At 35.8% G+C, this 17,825-nt stretch overlaps 2 protein-coding genes across 6 annotated transcripts in view; one reads left to right on the top strand and one right to left on the bottom strand.

The window, feature by feature from the left end:
* Window positions 1-17,825, bottom strand: part of LOC145334678 (uncharacterized) — a 140,601-nt gene that overhangs the window by 51,348 nt on the left and 71,428 nt on the right. For all 5 annotated transcript variants that reach the window (XM_080180240.1, XM_080180239.1, XM_080180242.1 and 2 more), the window contains 2 exons: window positions 16,684-16,725; window positions 4,411-4,523 (listed from right to left, as the gene is read on the bottom strand). In XM_080180240.1, the coding sequence (XP_080036366.1) occupies window positions 4,411-4,523; window positions 16,684-16,725 (155 nt within the window). The remainder of the gene's footprint in view (window positions 1-4,410; window positions 4,524-16,683; window positions 16,726-17,825) is intronic.
* LOC145333707 (uncharacterized) lies at window positions 5,467-8,442 on the top strand. Its single transcript, XM_080178918.1, has 2 exons — window positions 5,467-6,076; window positions 6,571-8,442. The coding sequence occupies exon 2, from the start codon at window positions 6,590-6,592 to the stop codon at window positions 7,583-7,585; it is 996 nt and encodes a 331-aa protein (XP_080035044.1). The 5' UTR covers window positions 5,467-6,076; window positions 6,571-6,589; the 3' UTR covers window positions 7,586-8,442.

The raw sequence follows: 17,825 nt of genomic DNA, 5'->3' as shown, positions 1-17,825 counted from the left end.
GTAACTTGTTTTGCTGATACTATAAATTGAATAACTTCACGGCATTATTCATAGAGGTGCTACGCTCTATGTGTAAAAAAAGGTTTACAAAGCAAACCGTGTTAGGGCTAAACAGTGAGTAAAAAAAGGTTTCACCGAAAACGTGATTTTGTATTAATGTCGTAGATTAGTAAAGGTTCCCTATACAAGTTTTAGGAATTGTTCAGGGAATGCGGGGATACGACATTGCAGGATAAATTGTCCTTCCCCGCAATCAATATGTATTTGATAAATTCTGAACTAGAAAGTAGGTAATTATCAGTTTTGGTTTACTAGATTATTTTAACTTTCTATGACCTTTCCCTCCCTGATTTTCTTAATGGAATTCTAAACCTACTTTTTTCATGTATGGCAACGTCCTATATGGTTACTTTTGACCCACTTATAAAATGCTAAAAAATATTAAATAACTATGAAAGAATAAACCGTTAGGTGTAAAGGTATATATTCCTAACATATTGTCATAGAGAAAGGTCGGGGGGGGGGGGGGGGAATTGATGACTCCCACCTTTCCCCCGCCACAAAATGCATATGTATACAGCTCATAACATACGAGAAACTATATTTAGGATAAATTTAAAAGAGACTAAAAAGCATTAAAAAAGATTTTCAGTTGTTATTTTTTTTATGACCAAATATGTCTTGTGGTTATAGGAATTTACACAAAAAAATCCGACATCTATCATATATAGCAGACAAGTAAATCACTGAGTCAGCATTTGTCCGACAGATTGATAAAAGATCTATATTTTAACACTTTACTGTTCTTTTCTACTGCCCTACAAATGCATATAATTTTCAATTGTGGAAAATATTTGGTGTATGAAGGTGGTGTTAATATTGACCATTTGTGCTATACGGGAAACTACCTAGGAAATGCATAGATTCTAAGAAAAAATGGCTTAGCTTCTTGAAAATATGAGCATTAACCCTGTTAAAAATAGTTTTATCAGGGAGGGAGGGAACAATCGAAGGATTAAAAACCTTTAAATACCTAAAGTACCATCTTATTTTGTCAGTTGATACCATGGTTGGAGGGGGCATGGGGCTGTTTATATTAAAGTTGTCTTATTCATTGACGTAAAAACTTTTGGGCCTTTTATTGAATTTTAATTCATTGGTTTATTAAATTGTGTGTCTAAAGTTTTGAAAACTACAGAAGGGGTAATTTTGTATATCATCATTGGGGATGTACATTGATTTATCAGCTAATGCCTTTTCCTTTAGAATTAGATTCCTAGTTGAGACTTAATACTTATAGGGATGATTAATTATACTCAATTTTTCTTGTCCTTTTATCTCTGTCGTTTTTATGATCTTTTCAACTAGAAATTTGACTTTGCTATTTTTAAAACTGTTTAAACTTTGCTATTTAAAATAGCGAAGCTACTCGTTAAGTAATTATATGTCAGTCCGCCAAAAGTCATGTAATTATTACAGGATGTTGCACCAGGTTTTCATGTACTCTAATAAAGCGATACCAACAGCTGGCTAAAATAACGATACTTCTCGTCAACCCACTTTATTTAATCCCCTTTAATCCTACTGGAAAAACGAACGCAACAATAAATGAGGTCCAGATTAGCAAGCTAAGTTAATGACAAATTTTCCCTTGTCAATATATCCAAATAAATCCTATATCCATTTGTAAATGTATCCATTGCTAAATAATACTGAATTGTGAGGTTTAGATTAAGTGAAGTAAGGATTATAGTAGCCTTCTAGGGTTAAAAGTTCGAAACCCTGCATGGGTTATGGTGAGAGGTAGTTGAATCTGTTTTGAGAACCTATAGATTGAGGGAACCCACAAAAATAATTGTTTTAAAACGCTTTTTGCAGAAATGAAGAAAAAAAGGAAGTGATACATGCAATAAAAGTAAAGAAGGTGTATCAACTTTTTTTTTATAGCTAGCCGGTTCTTTTAGTAAGTAGTAGATGTAAAATTTTTCATAAAATTCAGATATGCAATCGGTTTTTTTGTAGACCTCTTATTTTTTAAGTAATTTAAGTTTTTTAAAAAAATAATTAAGTCGGTTTTAAGGTACTAAAACGCAACAAAATAAAAGAAGAAAATGGCCAGTAAGAACAAAAATAGTAAGATCTTTAATTTGACACCTTACTTTTAAAATTCTGTTGAGTAATTATTGAAAAAATCTATTTTTTTAACCTCGGTTTAATAAAAACTTTAGACCTAAATATTTTCTCAAACAGACATAAAAAACATGGGTTCATATATACCTTTAGAATCAGAAAAATATTACGAATCCATTGTAAGCAAAATTGAAAAAAAAAGTTTACAATATAGTATATAAACTACAATAAAAGGAATTATATGAAAATATCATATTATATTGTACAGGCAACGTCTTAATTCTTGAATTGAGTATAAAAATGGGAAGGGGGTAAAGAGGGGGTAAAAAAGGGAAGACGATAGTGTTGCCTGAACAAAAAATACAATTGGCCATTTGTTTAATTTTTATTTTTTTACTTTTTTTCAATTTTGCTTACAATGGATTCGTAATATTTTTCTGATTCTAAAGGTATATATGAACCCATGTTTTTTATGTCTGTTTGAGAAAATATTTAGGTCTAAAGTATTTATTAAACCGAGGTTAAAAAAATAGATTTTTTCAATAATTACTCAACAGAATTTTAAAAGTAAGGTGTCAAATTAAAGATCTTACTATTTTTGTTCTTACTGGCCATTTTCTTCTTTTATTTTGTTGCGTTTTAGTACCTTAAAACCGACTTAATTATTTTTTTAAAAAACTTAAATTACTTAAAAAATAAGAGGTCTACAAAAAAACCGATTGCATATCTGAATTCTATGAAAAATTTTACATCTACTACTTACTAAAAGGACCGGCTAGCTATAAAAAAAAAGTTGATACACCTTCTTTGGTGATTTTTTAACAGCAATACAAGAATATTATATCCAAAAGTAAGACAACAATTCAAACTTTTTAAGCAATATGAATCAGAAATCTAAAGGTATAAGACAATGATACATTGATGATGTTACACAAATTTATCCATATGTAGATTACAATAAGTGTATCATACAACAAGATTATGAAGATAAAATTCCGTATGTCTGTCGTATTTGAAAAGTATATTATCTTAGTGAAATGTTTGGTACTTTCCCCCAAAATGCCTACGAGCAATTAACCCCTCCCCCCAGTTTTAAAATAAATTGAAATTTAGGTGGACAGTGTCAATATTTTCTGCATAACCCATGCGGGGAGCCCTAACCCAGCCCTTGCCATTTTTAAAGCAATTGATAAATGAAAATACATTTTCTATCTGTCTTAATCCCAGAGACGAACGTACGGACATATTATAGTTATAGAGTAGCTACGGTACTATAAAAATGATTTATAAGGCATGATCTCTTTATCATGATATAAATCAAATGTAGAATAAAGACATAGAATAGTCATTTGTCGCAAAGCATTATTGACATCTTTCCGCGGATATAAAAATAATAGAATATAAAATTCCGAGGGGTCGAAAGTCAGGGCTACCCAAACTGGTATTAATTATATGAATTTTTAATTTTGATATTCGCAATATCTTAATTCCCTAAGCAAACTTCGTGACCCTAAATATTTCATTAACTTTTGTGCAAGCATTTTTTAGCACGAAATTCTTTTGATTTCAGATTTAGAAATCTTATAGTGCATTAGTGAGTGTGCATCAAAGGTCGATACTTAAAAAATGGGAAATCTACAACTGAAAAAAAATATTCGATCACAATTTCATAATGGATGTAGAACATGTACGTAGATATTATTATTTTGATTAATTTAGGTTGCTAATATGGAACTCGTTTATTGGTTAATTGGGGTAAAAGGGATGGATAGGTAATATTGTTATTTTAGCCCGCTACGTGTATCTCTTTAAAAGAACATGAAAATCTGGTGTAAGATCCAAGTAATAATATATGTATGTACATTAATATCATATAATCAAGAAATACAGGGAATGACAATACAGGATAAATCAATATTTGGGAAAAGTCCCTTTCGTGGCAACCCCCCTTAAGGAGATATTCGTCGTATTTTTAAAATGGCTTTTTATAGGTTATTTTAGGTTAGGTTAGGTTATATTGGGTTAGGTGATTGCCCCACAGGGTTAGGAAATTGGCCCCGCAGGGTTAGAGCCCCCCCGCAGGGTCTAGAAATAGGAGAAAAACTAATGTTAAAAATACGAAGAATCGCCCCTTCAGGTGCGTTGCCACGAAAGGGACTATACCCAAATATTTTTCTAATTTCTTTAGTTATCCTGCATTGTTGGACCTTACGTTAGAGTGTCATGGACAGCAGCTTCGCCCGTACATGAGTTATTAATTAGAAAGGTAGTATATTTTACCTGAGTTTATTTCTATATTCATGGTACTGTAGGTTTTGTTGGTGTTGAACTTTGGGGTTGATTTGGGGCCGTTGGCTGTAGCACCGCGGCGTTGATTCACAATCATCGTGTCTCTACAATAAAGGGTTAAATTAGAATTTGAATATTGGTGTTTTGGTCGGATTCAAAGGGTTTATCAAAGTGTACAAGTGACTTGTACTAAGGTATTTGTTGTCTGTAATACGAGTTATGTCTTTGCAATAAAGGCCTTTAAAGGGTTAAATTAGAATTTACATTATTGCTCTGTTCGGATTTAAAGGGTTTATCAAGATGTTGAAGCTTTTACTAAGACCTTAGATTTTAGGCATTTGTTGTCTGTAAAACGAGTAATGTTTCTGCAATAAAGGGTTAAATTTGAATTAGTGTCTTAGTCAGATTTAAAGGGTTATATTTGTGGCATGGCTTTATCTAACCCAATAATTAAACATTAATTAAACTCGAAATTCAAATAAGCGTCATTTGATTGGTAAATTCGCGCGCGAAGCGCGTAATTCTATTTTCACAACCTTAGAAACCAACTAAATTTTTCATTTTACTATCCGCGAAAAGTTGTCTTTAATAATATGCGATAATTATTGTGTAATAAAATATATTATTATCATTATTAATAAAGTAAAAGTAAGCTTTTTCTTATATGTCTAGATTTACTTTTCAAAGTTTATAAACTTTCAAGGATAAGTAGTCTGGAATAAATACAATATTTTTGGGATTAAGTATTGAAAAAAAAACTATGATGTTAATAAGTGAAATTTTCAACGTCTTAGTGATAATCGCAGCTAGCCAAAATAAGGATACCCTAATCCTCTCCCTTTACCCCCACCACTCCCCTGCTACTGGGTGATGAACTGTCCAAGCAATGGGATCCATATTAGCAAGCCTATACCCATTTATCTACAAAAGAATGTATTTATACTTTCAATATACTGTGTATAGGTCGATATAATGTCAGACATTACCACTTTTTATTTGATCAATATAGTCTATATAGTTTATCAATATAGTTTAGTTTAGTTTAGTTCAGAGAGTCGGGCTGAGCACACGCATTTAGCAAGCTCTCCCCCGCCCTACCCCATGTGTTAAGCTCAGTTCTACCTTCCCCCTCTCTCTCAACTAGTTCCCCTCTCCCCACTGCCCGTGGTCACTCCGCAGTTGGAGGAAAGGGAAGACACTGTAGCCAGAGGGCACCTCGTATTTAGGCCTGGCAATGTGTATGTGTTAACGTATCGGTCAATTGTTAACACAAAAAAAGTGAAAATAAAACATTAATGAATTAAAAAGTTTTTTTTTAACTTATGTGTAACCTAATCGCTTTAACTTAATGAACAATTTTTGGTGAAAACACTCTCAAATTTTTTTTTGATAATTTTATGATAATTTATCGGTCTGGCAACATTTTTACCGGCGCAAAGTACTCCCGACAAATAAGCTCTCCCATTGGCTAACATTTTTTCGCGTCCCACCATTGGTCAGCTGACCCACACTCACTCAGCACCCTCGGTTCCGCCATCTTCACTTCATCATGGCCTGTAGTACGTGTGACAACCCAGAATATTGGTCAAAGTTTAAAACAAATTTGGACGCTGCTTTGGATGTTAAGTTTAAAGAATACGATGCGAATATAGCTAAGGTAAGGGATGAGCTTATTCATAGTACTTTTGCCAGTCATAAAACCGAAATAAACGATATTAAATTGAGAGTCTCAGATTTAAATGTTAAAATTCAATCTATCGAAGGTATAGAAAATTTCGTAGATGCTAAATCTGTTGCAAGTGAACAAAAAGCGATTAGGACCACGATTACACAACAAAAAGACTATTTAAACTCTATTGAATCGTCGAGAGAAAATTTCGTCAAATTTCAACTTCTACAAAACTCGATAAGAGAGCAAAGGTGCCGCGATTGGAGTTGTAGAATAGTGAATTTTCAGCAGCCGTGGAGCCGTGAAAATATTACAGAGTTTATCATATTTAGAAACATTATAAGGCCCACCCTTGAAGCCGCTCTTAAACGTGGAGAATTAGAATATATTCCCTCACATTTTTGTGATATCGTCGAGCGTGCCCATATGCTCCCATATACAAAGGGCCAGATCCCCGTTTTTATTTTTCGTTTTATGTCTAGATCCTACCTCGACGCGTGGATGAACAATAAGAAGGCTGTGCTTGACCGTTACAACGCCGAGATCAAGAGGTTCAATCCCAGGAACAACGCGTCACCGGTCCCGTTCTTCCCCAATAGGTTAGTCCAGGCGAAGCAAGATATGTCCGACCTCAACAGGAAGACCATGACCTTTGTGTATGCCACAAACCAGATTTCGAGGGCCAAAGTCGCTGGCCAACATGTCCAATTTCAGCTCAAGAACGGCAGCCGCTGGATACGCTGCCTTAACCCGTTTGGCAAAGACCTGAAGGAAATGGCCCAACCCATACCTGGAAGCGAGGATTTTTTTCTGTCAGAGGCACCGCCTATCCTTTGTTTCAACAAGCTAGCGCCTGAGGAAAGGAAAACATTCTTCTCTAATCAGGCTGACTTAACAGAGGATGACTTCCCAAGACAGTTTAGTACGATCACAGCCCACCCTTCCAGCACGATTCAACATAATTTAACGTCTGCCCCTGCCCCAGCTCTTGGGGACCTAGCTGTGTTCCCTCCCATAGACTCTGCCGCAACCGTCGCAACCGCCGCACATACAGCCGTTGCACCAGCCGCACAGCCCACACAGTCAGTACCTGCCGCCGTCGCATCCGCAGCCGCCGCTACAGCTGATTTCACTGCCGCACCTGCCGCCGCGCTCACCGCCGCACCTGCCGCCGTGACCGCCGCCGCATCTGCCGCCACGTCTGCCGCACTTGCCGCCGTGTCTGTCGCCGTACCTGCGGCATCTATTGCCGTACCTACCGCCACACACACCGCCGCACTTGCCGCCACGTCTGCCGCATCTGCCGCATCTACACCTGTCGTTGACTCAGCACCTTCCGTACCTGTTGCCCCTGTCGTTGACTCAGCACCTTCTGTACCTGTTGCCCCTGTCGTTGACTCAGCACCTTCTGATCCTGTGGCCACGAGGGCCAAAGCTAGAGACACCGCCAACAAAGCTAAGCAAAGCAAAGCTACAAAGGCGGTAATCACATCATGAGGTTAAGTATCTTATACGTCGGAAAAAAAGGTACTTAACAAAATTATTATCATCATTTTTAAATTCATTTACAAAGTGATTTATTTCGAAAAACTTAATGTTTATATCCACGTAAACTCTATATTATTATAATATTAATATTAAATATTACCCAACTTGTTAGAACGCCAACATAGCATATTAATTTCAATCTATTTTTCTTATTTTTCTGCTGATTAGCATATAAAATACTTGGAACTTGTATGAAAATGAGTAGGGGGAACTAAACTAGCTTGAAATGTGTTGCCACCCCCAACACACACATAAACTAAACGCTATCGGAATAACCATAGTAAATATGGTAATTTTTTTCGCTTTAACGATAATATATTGTATATTACCTATTTTTATTTGTCCACTAATATCTACTGTGTTTCAGATGTCCATACTTGATGTTAAGACGATTCCTCCTGCGGTGCTCCTGGACCAGCTCTGCTATGACAAACCTCCCTAATGATCAGATTAACCAGGATTACGGTAACTTAAACGATAACATTGGTCTAAATCTTATGAATCCGATTTACGGCGACTACTTTAACGATTTTGAGAACGAATTCGGAATAAATTGCGTTTTTTCAAGTGAACAAGGTATCGTACAGAAACTGAAAACATTCAATGAAAACCTTCTCAATATTTTTAGTATTAATTGTCAGTCATTACATTCTAAATACAATGATATTGTCTCCACTGTAGACTTCTTTAGACAACATGATATCCACTTAAATGTTCTGTGTTTTCAAGAATTATGGCTGAATAAGGATGTAAATATGGATTGCTATGGAATTAATAATTACGATTGGCATGTTAAACTCCGCACAAAAAGTAGGGGGGGAGGGGTGGGTATTCTAGTAAGCAAATATTATAAAGTAGATAAACTATTTGATAAATTTTCATTTAAAGAAAATATTCTTGAATCTATTTGCTTAAAAAATTTCCCACAATGGACTAAAGTTTTGCTTACTAAACTGTTATCGGCCACCCAATCAGAGTAGTGCTGAAATAGAAGAATTTTTTGAACTTTTTTTGGACCTGATTGATAGAATAGCAGCTTTAAGCATACCATACTTCATTGTAGGAGATTTCAATTTTGATCTTTTCAAAATAAATAATATAAATAGCAACTCCATGAGAATTATTGAGTCTTTTTCCTTTAACGGTATCATAAATACCGTTACCAGAGCTACTAGAGTAACTAGAACCACTGCAACCCTTCTTGATTTATTCGGGGTAGGTAACTTTATTCAAAACCTAATGTCTTCCTTTGTCTTAACTTCAAAAATCTCCGATCACTTGCCAATTATTAATTCATTCCGAATAGACAGAGTAAATAAACCCAAACCTCCAGATTTCTTTGAAAAAAGAGAATTGAATGATGAAAACTTTGATGCCTTAAACTATGCACTCTACCACACTAACTGGAATCACGTTTTAAACCAAGACAACACAAACATTGCTTATGATAACTTTATTTCAACCTTTTTGAGACTTTATAATGAAAAGTGTCCAGTTAGAAAAAAACGAAAAAACAAACGTACCCAGCCTCAGCAGCCTTTCATGTCAGACTTTTTATTGCGTTGTAGATTGCATAGAGATATTTTGTACAGCAACTTTTTAAAAGACAAAACAATTGAAAATGAAAGTATTTACAATGTCTATAGGAATAATTACAATAGGCAAGTGAGAAGAGCAAAGATTGAATATTACAGACAACAAATAAGAGATGCAAACGGGGATGGGAAAAAACTCTGGAAAACCCTAAAGGAAGTCATTGGGTTTAGTAAATCTTCCCCTGAGTGCACATACCTTCAAGTAGGCCCAAACAAAATTGAAAATGACCAAGAAATAGCTAATGAATTTAATCGTTATTTTAGTCAGATTGGGTCTTCCCTAAGGCCTGAAATTCCTTCCACCCCCAAAAATTTCTTTGAATATTTACCACCCCCATGTCAAGATTCCCTCTTCTTTGAGCCATTGTACCCCTTCAAGGTTATTAATATCATTCGTAGTATTAAACCTAAGCGTTCCACAGACATAAATGATGTCTCGATGTATGTTCTGTCTCGCTGTGCTGATACCATTGCCACTCCCTTAACACATGTTTATAATTTATCACTTCAAAATGGCACTTTTCCTGAAAAAATGAAAACTTCCAAAATAGTTGTCCTTCACAAATCAGGTTCACTCAGCGAGGCAGATAATCATCGAGGAATTTCACTCATTGACAACTTTTCCAAGCCCATTGAAAAATATGTCTGTGAAACGCTGGTTAAGTTCTTGGAAGATCGGTCTTTTTTTAGCAACCGCCAGTTTGGCTTCATGAAAGGAATCTCAACCTTTCACAATGTATTGAACTTAAGCACATTGATCACCCAAGCACTCAGTCGAGACACTTCCTGTATGGCCATATTTTTGGACATAAGGAAGTGTTTCGACATGATAAATAGGGACATCCTTTTTAGCAAACTGGAGAATTCAGGGATAAGGGGGGTTGCACTTGATTGGTTCCGTAGTTATTATGCAAATAGGAAACAGCGTGTATATTTTAAGGGCCTTTTCTCCTCCACAATTGAATTCATTATCATTGGCGTACTTCAGGGGTCAGTCCTGGGACCAATTCTTTTTTTGATTTTTATCAATGACCTTGTTTCATGCAGTGAAGAGATCCTAATCAATCTCTTTGCTGATGACGCAGTGGGCTTCATTGAAAAGCAGAATATTATACAATTGATCAACCTTGCAAAGGAGCTTGTCCCCAGACTGACCCAATGGTACAATGCCAATAAACTTCTTATTCACCCCCGCAAGACCAAATGTATGGTCTTTTCCTCCCCCCGTGAGATACTCACCCCCGCTGAGCTCGCCGCTAAGACCAACTTTGAAGTCTATGTAAACATGAATAATCATAACGAAAATGATGAGTCAAAAATCACTAAGTTGGATCTTGTGAGCGGTACCAATGAGGGTAGTATCAAACACTTGGGAATTCAATTGGACGAGAAAATGAAGTTTTCTTATCATCTTGAAAAAGTCTATAGCAAAGTCTCTAAAATAATTTATAGTATGAAAGTAATGCGTCATTTGTTGGACAAGAAACACTTAAAGCTACTCTATTCTTCTTATATTAAGTCGAATATCGAATATTGTTGTCTCCTGTTCACTGCCTGTCCTATGTATCTGTTAGCACCAATCATTAAGTTGCAGAAGCAAGCCATTAGAATAATCGAAAATTTACCTAGCAGAGCTCACACAGCTGAATTCTTTAAATCTAATGGCATACTTCCATTTAACCTGTTAATTGAATTCAATGTTTGTAAATTTATGCACGCCTATAAATTAGGCAATTTTCCCAAAATTTTCGAAAACACCTGGAATTTTGTTCAAGACAGACATACGTATGGCACTAGGAACAGGAACAACTTTGCTTACGAACCGGGCACCAATAGAAACTTTCTCCTGCACGCCCCTCTTAACTCTTTCCCAACTATATTCAACAACCTTCCACTTGAAATTAAACTAATTGATAATAAAAATATTTTTAAGAAAAAATGTTTTACTTATTACCTAAACAAGATTGAGTTTTAAAAAAGCAAATATTTTAAAAAAGCAAATATTTTATTTTTGAAATTAAACTGATTGATAATAAAATTATTCTCAAGAAAGATATTTTACTTACTTATTACTTACTTTCTTAAAAAAAAAGCAAATACTTTATTTTTTCTCTTCCTCTATTTAACAATTTTTTGTTCTAACTAAGTTTCTATTCGTATCTTTAGCCCTCGACTTTTTGTAAGCACTTAATTTCTATACCAAAAAAATAATAAAACAGCATTTCTTTAACCTCAAATCTCAACGAGTAGGTTCCGTAGGAACCGACATACATACCTATGTATAGAGTAGCTTTAGCATAGTTTGTTTCTTATCCACTTTATTCATTTTACATTTTATATTTTGACTTTGACTTCTTCTATTATATTATATATTTTTTATCAAGCAACTAACGAATCGCGCAACCTCTACCTCTATTTTATCTAATAAAAAAATAACAAAGTTTTTTCATAATTTTGACCAAAAATATATTTATTTATTCAAATTTAGATATCGAAAATTTTGTTTAATATATGACTATCGCTGACTGGACTGGTTAAGCTCATGTAGTGGGCATAGCCATCTACTCGTCGTAGTCGCTGGAGTCATCGACGTCGTCGGGTTCCTGTTGGAGGAGCTCCTCCACAAGGTCCTGCTGGACGGTGACCAAGCGGTCCATGGTGGCGATGGAATCCATGTTGGCCTGGAAGGAGCGGGCGTACGTGGGCATTACTGAAATTAGCCTCACGACTAACCCATAGTTGGAGTACATCATGCGGAGGATCTCCTCATCGATGGCATCTTGGCGGAATCTCCTCCACATAAGTCTGTCGCCCTCGTACACGACGCCCATTAACCTCCTCTTGACCATAAACCAGAGGTCCAGACAGCGCCTGTCTACCCCCGGAAATGGGAGTAGATCAGGCACTGCCGCGAGGTTCAGCAGCTGCTGGACGCCGTGCACGGGTGCAGGATCATCGATTTCATCGCTTGAGTTCAACATGGCGATGAGCTCCTGCACCTGGTCTTGGAGGGGAACATCTTCTTCTCCTCCAGCCTCCTCCGGAACTTCCGGCGCCCCATCCGGTAAAGCACCTTGGCCTTGTCCAACTTCCTCTTCTTGATCTGACATTTCTGAGACAATTGAACTTTGACCCTACCCACCCCCATATTTATACCCCCCTTGTGTCTTAATACCATACATTATTCAATCTTAATTTAACTTATTAATTAATAAATAACTTTCCCTACTTCCGATTTCCCGCGTATTCCCCCTATGCTTTACAACCAATTGTCTCCCCCCCGCCCCCTCTTTTGCTTTATTCTTTTGCTTTATTCTGCCGTGCTTTACCGGAAAACCACTCTTCCCCCCTCCCCCTATTTTTCTCCCCCCCAGTATATACCAAACGATAGGCGCCGCTCCGTCTGTCTAGCTGGAAGTCACGGCCGCGCACAAACCACCCACCACTCCCCTTCTAGTTTTTTCCCCCCCTCCTCCCCCTAACCTGTTGAATTCCCTGACCCATCTCCCTTATTTTAACCAGTTTCTCACTTCACTTTTTTTTATGCTAATGAAAATTAATCCATAGCGAAATATTAACAGACATCCTATTACTCTATACATCCTTCATAAAAAATAAAAGTTCATAGCAAGATATCTAGGATTTATTAAACAAATCAATGAATTTATGATAATTTATGATATTTTAATACTTTTACTTTTTTGGATAAAACTAAACTGTATTATTCTTCAAAAACAATTTTATATTTCAATAGCCATATCAGTAACTTTTTGCAGTTTTTTTCTGTTGATTCATTGTTGATTTTTGTTGATTTTTGTGAACATCATGTGGACATTTCCGCGGGTGTTTTTGCGGATATTTTTGCGGATATCTTGTATATAAAGTCGTAGAGAACTTGACCGTAACTGGTTCAAACCGGAAATGGCCAACTTCTGGAACTATAGCTGGAGACAGGCCCCCTCTTGAGCAGTTATCCGCTCAGCAATTTCACCCAATTTAGCTTCATGAAACTCCATGTCCTTGTTTGGGTTGTATAGTGTGAGGGCCAACTCGGTTTCTAAATAACCCTGTTGGTATAGAAGACGGGCTACCTCACGACGTACTTCGTCACTGACATTGTCACCATTAACTATATTGAGAAGTCGTTCATATGTTATTGTCAATCTATTGCGTAGCGGCTGCCACATTTGTTGGTATTCTTCCTCTCCGAACATTTCGTGTCTAAACAATAGTAAGATTTAAACCTCACTAAAGCAAAGCTATAACCAAATTACGCGCGCAATAGCACGCCACAGTCTTTTTTAACATGACCCACTTTCACCCTTTTACCTTCAAAAAGGGGTGGAATCAATGGATTAATGATACGTTTTCGCCTTCCCTTAAAACCCCCTCCCCCCCCCCCTCTTCCTCTCCCATTTTGTTGCCCCATTCACAGCCATGCTGTGACCAGTTCTCAAAACACAAAAATCAGATTCCGGAGGAATCGAACCATACATATTTAGGGACACACTCCCATTATCAAAATACCAAAATCAGATTCCGTAGGAATCGCATATGACCTATTCTTAGGATTTTTTATATCCATTCTCAAAAATAAAAATCAGATTCCGTAGGAATCGAAACCAACCATTACACCTTGTTCACTTAAGTACACGATATGATTATTATTAGGGTATTCTTGTCCTTTTTTGGACTTTTCTTTGGTTTTTTTTTGGATTTTTTGGATTGGACCAAGTGTTATCGCGAAATTTGCCGTTATCCTGTAATTATTGGTGTGGAGATGTCCTTAAAACCCGGACAAAACTCCACTCTATAATGAAAATAATTTGATATAAAGGAAACTGTCTATTTGGAGCTGAAAAGGGATCTCAACGGGAATAGCGACTCCTTATGGAGGTTTTGGTTCCTTAATTGTTCCGAATTCACGCTTGGAGAAGTTGCAACTGATAGTAGGAGGATGTCTGAAATACACAGCAAGATATTGTTTCATTGTTAAGATTATTATTTATTTGCACATATAACATTGTATCGGCTTGGCAAGCGTCAAAGTACACCAGTGGCTCCACAACCCTTAAAGGGTTATGCCAACTATCTGGTACAATGTTGCATGGAATTTTTATTGTAAAATATTGTCTCCATTCAATTTAAACTGGCCTGGTAACTAGGTGGAGATGAAGTTCGGCCAATTCCATGCTAGGTACTTAATAATTGTTATTATGTATATTATTATCTAACCTGCACCAAACACAACAAACCAGATGAATCAAACAAATCAAGCATAGTAACATAATTTATAATATATATCTAATAAAATATGTTGTACCTTTGAGGAAAATAAATCTTATCTTATCTTATCTAATAAAATGTCAACAATTGTTTCCCTTTGAAAATGAAATACTGAGAGAAAAAAATTTATTTTGATAGAAAATCCTCTAAATTGTTGAGCCTAAGTAAATGTGTCAACTGCTACTAAAGAACATACTTTAGCAAACTTTTAAAAGCGAAGCTTTTCTATAATTAGGGTAAGTCCGTCCGTAAGTCCATCCAAAAAGGATAACTTTTTAACACAACAACTTTCAGCGAAGTATCTCTATATATAATCATATCATAAAACTTAAAGTATGTCATTGGATGCAGGGTAATCCTAATATATTAATTATCCATTTTTTCTGTCTGAAATTATGATTTCAAAGTTACTAAACTGTTTAAGTTCTCCTTTTTAGGGAGGCTTCTCATAGGTCCCGAGATGGTTTTAGGCTATTATAATTTCAGTTTTATCCTTAGGACGGTTTTAGGCTTTATTTCTGTTCCCCTAGATGGCATCCGTATATATCTACTAGTATCATAAACAAGAAAACTGATGCCTTTTTGAAATAAAAAAAAGATTACTATCTTTTGTTCTTTTTAATTCTAAAGCTAAACTAAAGAGTTTGGATGAATGTAAGATAAAATTTAGCAGGGATAGGTAGCCGCGCCTCAGCCACCTAAAGGCCCCAGGGAAATCAACATTTTACAATCTTAAAAATCAGCTAGAAGTCTAAATCTGGCCCAAAAATAGGTCAATACCTTTTTTTAGAAAAGCACCCAAACCTGAGCTGGATCTTTAAATCATTTCAATGGTGCGCCAAATCGGGGTGCGCCGAATTTCAGCCAATTACAGCGCGGCATTTCATAAAATGCTGTGCTCTCATTGGTGGAAAGTAGGCTCACCCCGATTTGGCGCACCATTGAAATGATTTAAAGATCAAGCTCTGTTAAATTTGAGGCTTCGCCGCGGCTGATGCGCAGCTGCCGAGCAGCTTTAGTTATTTTGAAAATCATCTTATGTACATATATATTGCCAAACTTCCTTCACATAATATCAAGTTCAATAACTTTCAATATCCGCTAAGTATAGGGAGGAAGGGAGGGGATAATGAACTATTTCTTTCTTTTACTGGTTCCCAAAGTCCCCAAACACATCTATAATTTTACTAAATCTTGATTGGTTGATGCAAACTAGCAGTGTTCTAACATTCCTACCAATAATCTTAGTCTCTAGTAGGGGTAACTTTTTTTTTATAATTAATGTTTTTGTCAATCGTCTTATCCCTTAAGATCCCTGTCTGAAACTATATTATACAGTATACAAGTTTATCGAGAATAATTCTTAAATCCCTAGTGAAGCAATATCCCCCCTCCAAAAGAATGAAAAATAGGGGGGAGGGAGTCGCCATTTTTGTCAAAATAGAAAAGCATGGCATTTTTATGATATAACTAAAAGACTAAAGGTGAGGTATGACCCACCTAAATCAGCCTTTCAAAAGAAATTTGAAAATTTTTTAAGACAAGTGGGGGAGAGGGGGTTGAAAACTAAATATTAATAGAAAACGAGACAGTACCGAAAAATATGCTACTTTGCGAATATTATGTAAAGTTGAAAATAATGGATTTTATACCAAATAGAGAGAGGACAATGGCACATTGAATAAGTCTAAAAATAATCAATATTATCGTCAAAAGTATCTCAATTTAAGTTGCAGACATGGACATCTCTTATTTGGTCAGTTCGTTCACCCAATAGGAAGGAATGGGATGAGGTAAATGGGGTGATTAGGATGGGGGTCATTATTTTAGCCATCTACAAGTTTAACTTTATTAAGTATATGATAATCTGGTGTAAGATCCAAGTAATAATAAATCCATTCATATTTGCAATGCAAGAGAAGCTAAGCTTTAAAGAACATGTGTATATGAGTGTAAAAATGAGGGCTCGGCAGCCAATACTCAGATGCAAATCAGCCTCAAATTCAAACCCTAATCGTGTGCAAAAATATAATTCTCAAAAGATGGATTGTCTGTTTAGATAAACGTTTAGACATCCAGCTGCATTTCAAAGTTATTATTTTACTATTTCCCTTAGGCTTACACGCGGCTGACAAGCGGCTGCCGAGCCTTGATACAAATACTAACCTCATGATCGTCGTGAACCAGAGAATACTGTTCTTCTTTCAACTAAAATAAAACAAAAGTTAATAATAATCCTGTTAAATAAAGTTTTGGGTTGAAAAGTTTGATCACCGATAGCTTGAACCTACAAATCAAGCCAACGAATGTAAAAACTACTTTATAAAACTTTGGGAACCAGTATAATAAACATTCCCAAGTTAAAAGGGTATTTTTTTAATCTTCCATGTCTTGAACAAATCATAAAACAAGATGTATTACTTTTTGGTTGGACAGACAGACGGACATACACAAATAATAAAGCAGCTACTTTTTTATACACTATTGGTTATTCCCCTAGCAATTATGGGCTTCGTAAAACAATAGACTAAAACCATCATCATCATCATTGCCTTTTAGTTCTTGGCAGAAGTTAGGCCATGTACAATGGTTCTCCAATCTTCCTTTGATTGGGACTAAAACCATACCAAGAAATAAATCTAAAAAATAAAATAGTCTTAAACTATCCTAGGACCAGTTTGGCTCCCTAAAATGGCAAACTTAATTCAGCAGTCATCAAAGTCTAACGAAACAGACAAAAAACATTACTACTTTACTTCATACTAGCGGCTTCGCCCCTTGCCTCTAGGGTTTTTGCCCCAAGAGGTGATCAAATTAAAATTAAAGTTAAATTTGTAAAAGGACCAAGGAAATCTTCAGCAGAAAAAAAAGAACCAAGGAAATCTTTAAAAAAAAAAAAATTTTTTTTAAATGAAAAAAAAAAATAAATAAAAAATAATATAAGAAAAAAAAATAAGGAGGAAAAAAAAAAAAAAAAAGTAAAACAAATAACAAAAAAAAAATAAGGGGGGGATTTTTTTGTGTTTGGGGGGGTTGGGGGTGTTCCACCCCCCAAGAAAATAGCTTAAAACCACCACAGGACCAATAGGTATATACCCTCAAGAGTAGAATCCGATCGGTTCAGTGATAACCGAGATCTTAAGGGACAGACAGACGGACAGACGGACAGACATCAAGCTACTTTGTATTATAGATGATGTAGAATCTTTGACCTTAGCTTGGAGTGTTACTTCCTACTTATAAAACAAAGTCAATGAATTATAAAGTATTCCTTTGGACGTTCCTGTTGTGTAGTAAATTTAGGTCAT

The sequence above is a fragment of the Acartia tonsa genome, chromosome 12 (genome assembly GCF_053477335.1).
Source record: "Acartia tonsa isolate MP-2025a chromosome 12, ASM5347733v1, whole genome shotgun sequence".
NCBI lineage: Eukaryota > Metazoa > Arthropoda > Copepoda > Calanoida > Acartiidae > Acartia > Acartia tonsa.
This window is presented reverse-complemented; position numbering and strand designations above follow the sequence as displayed.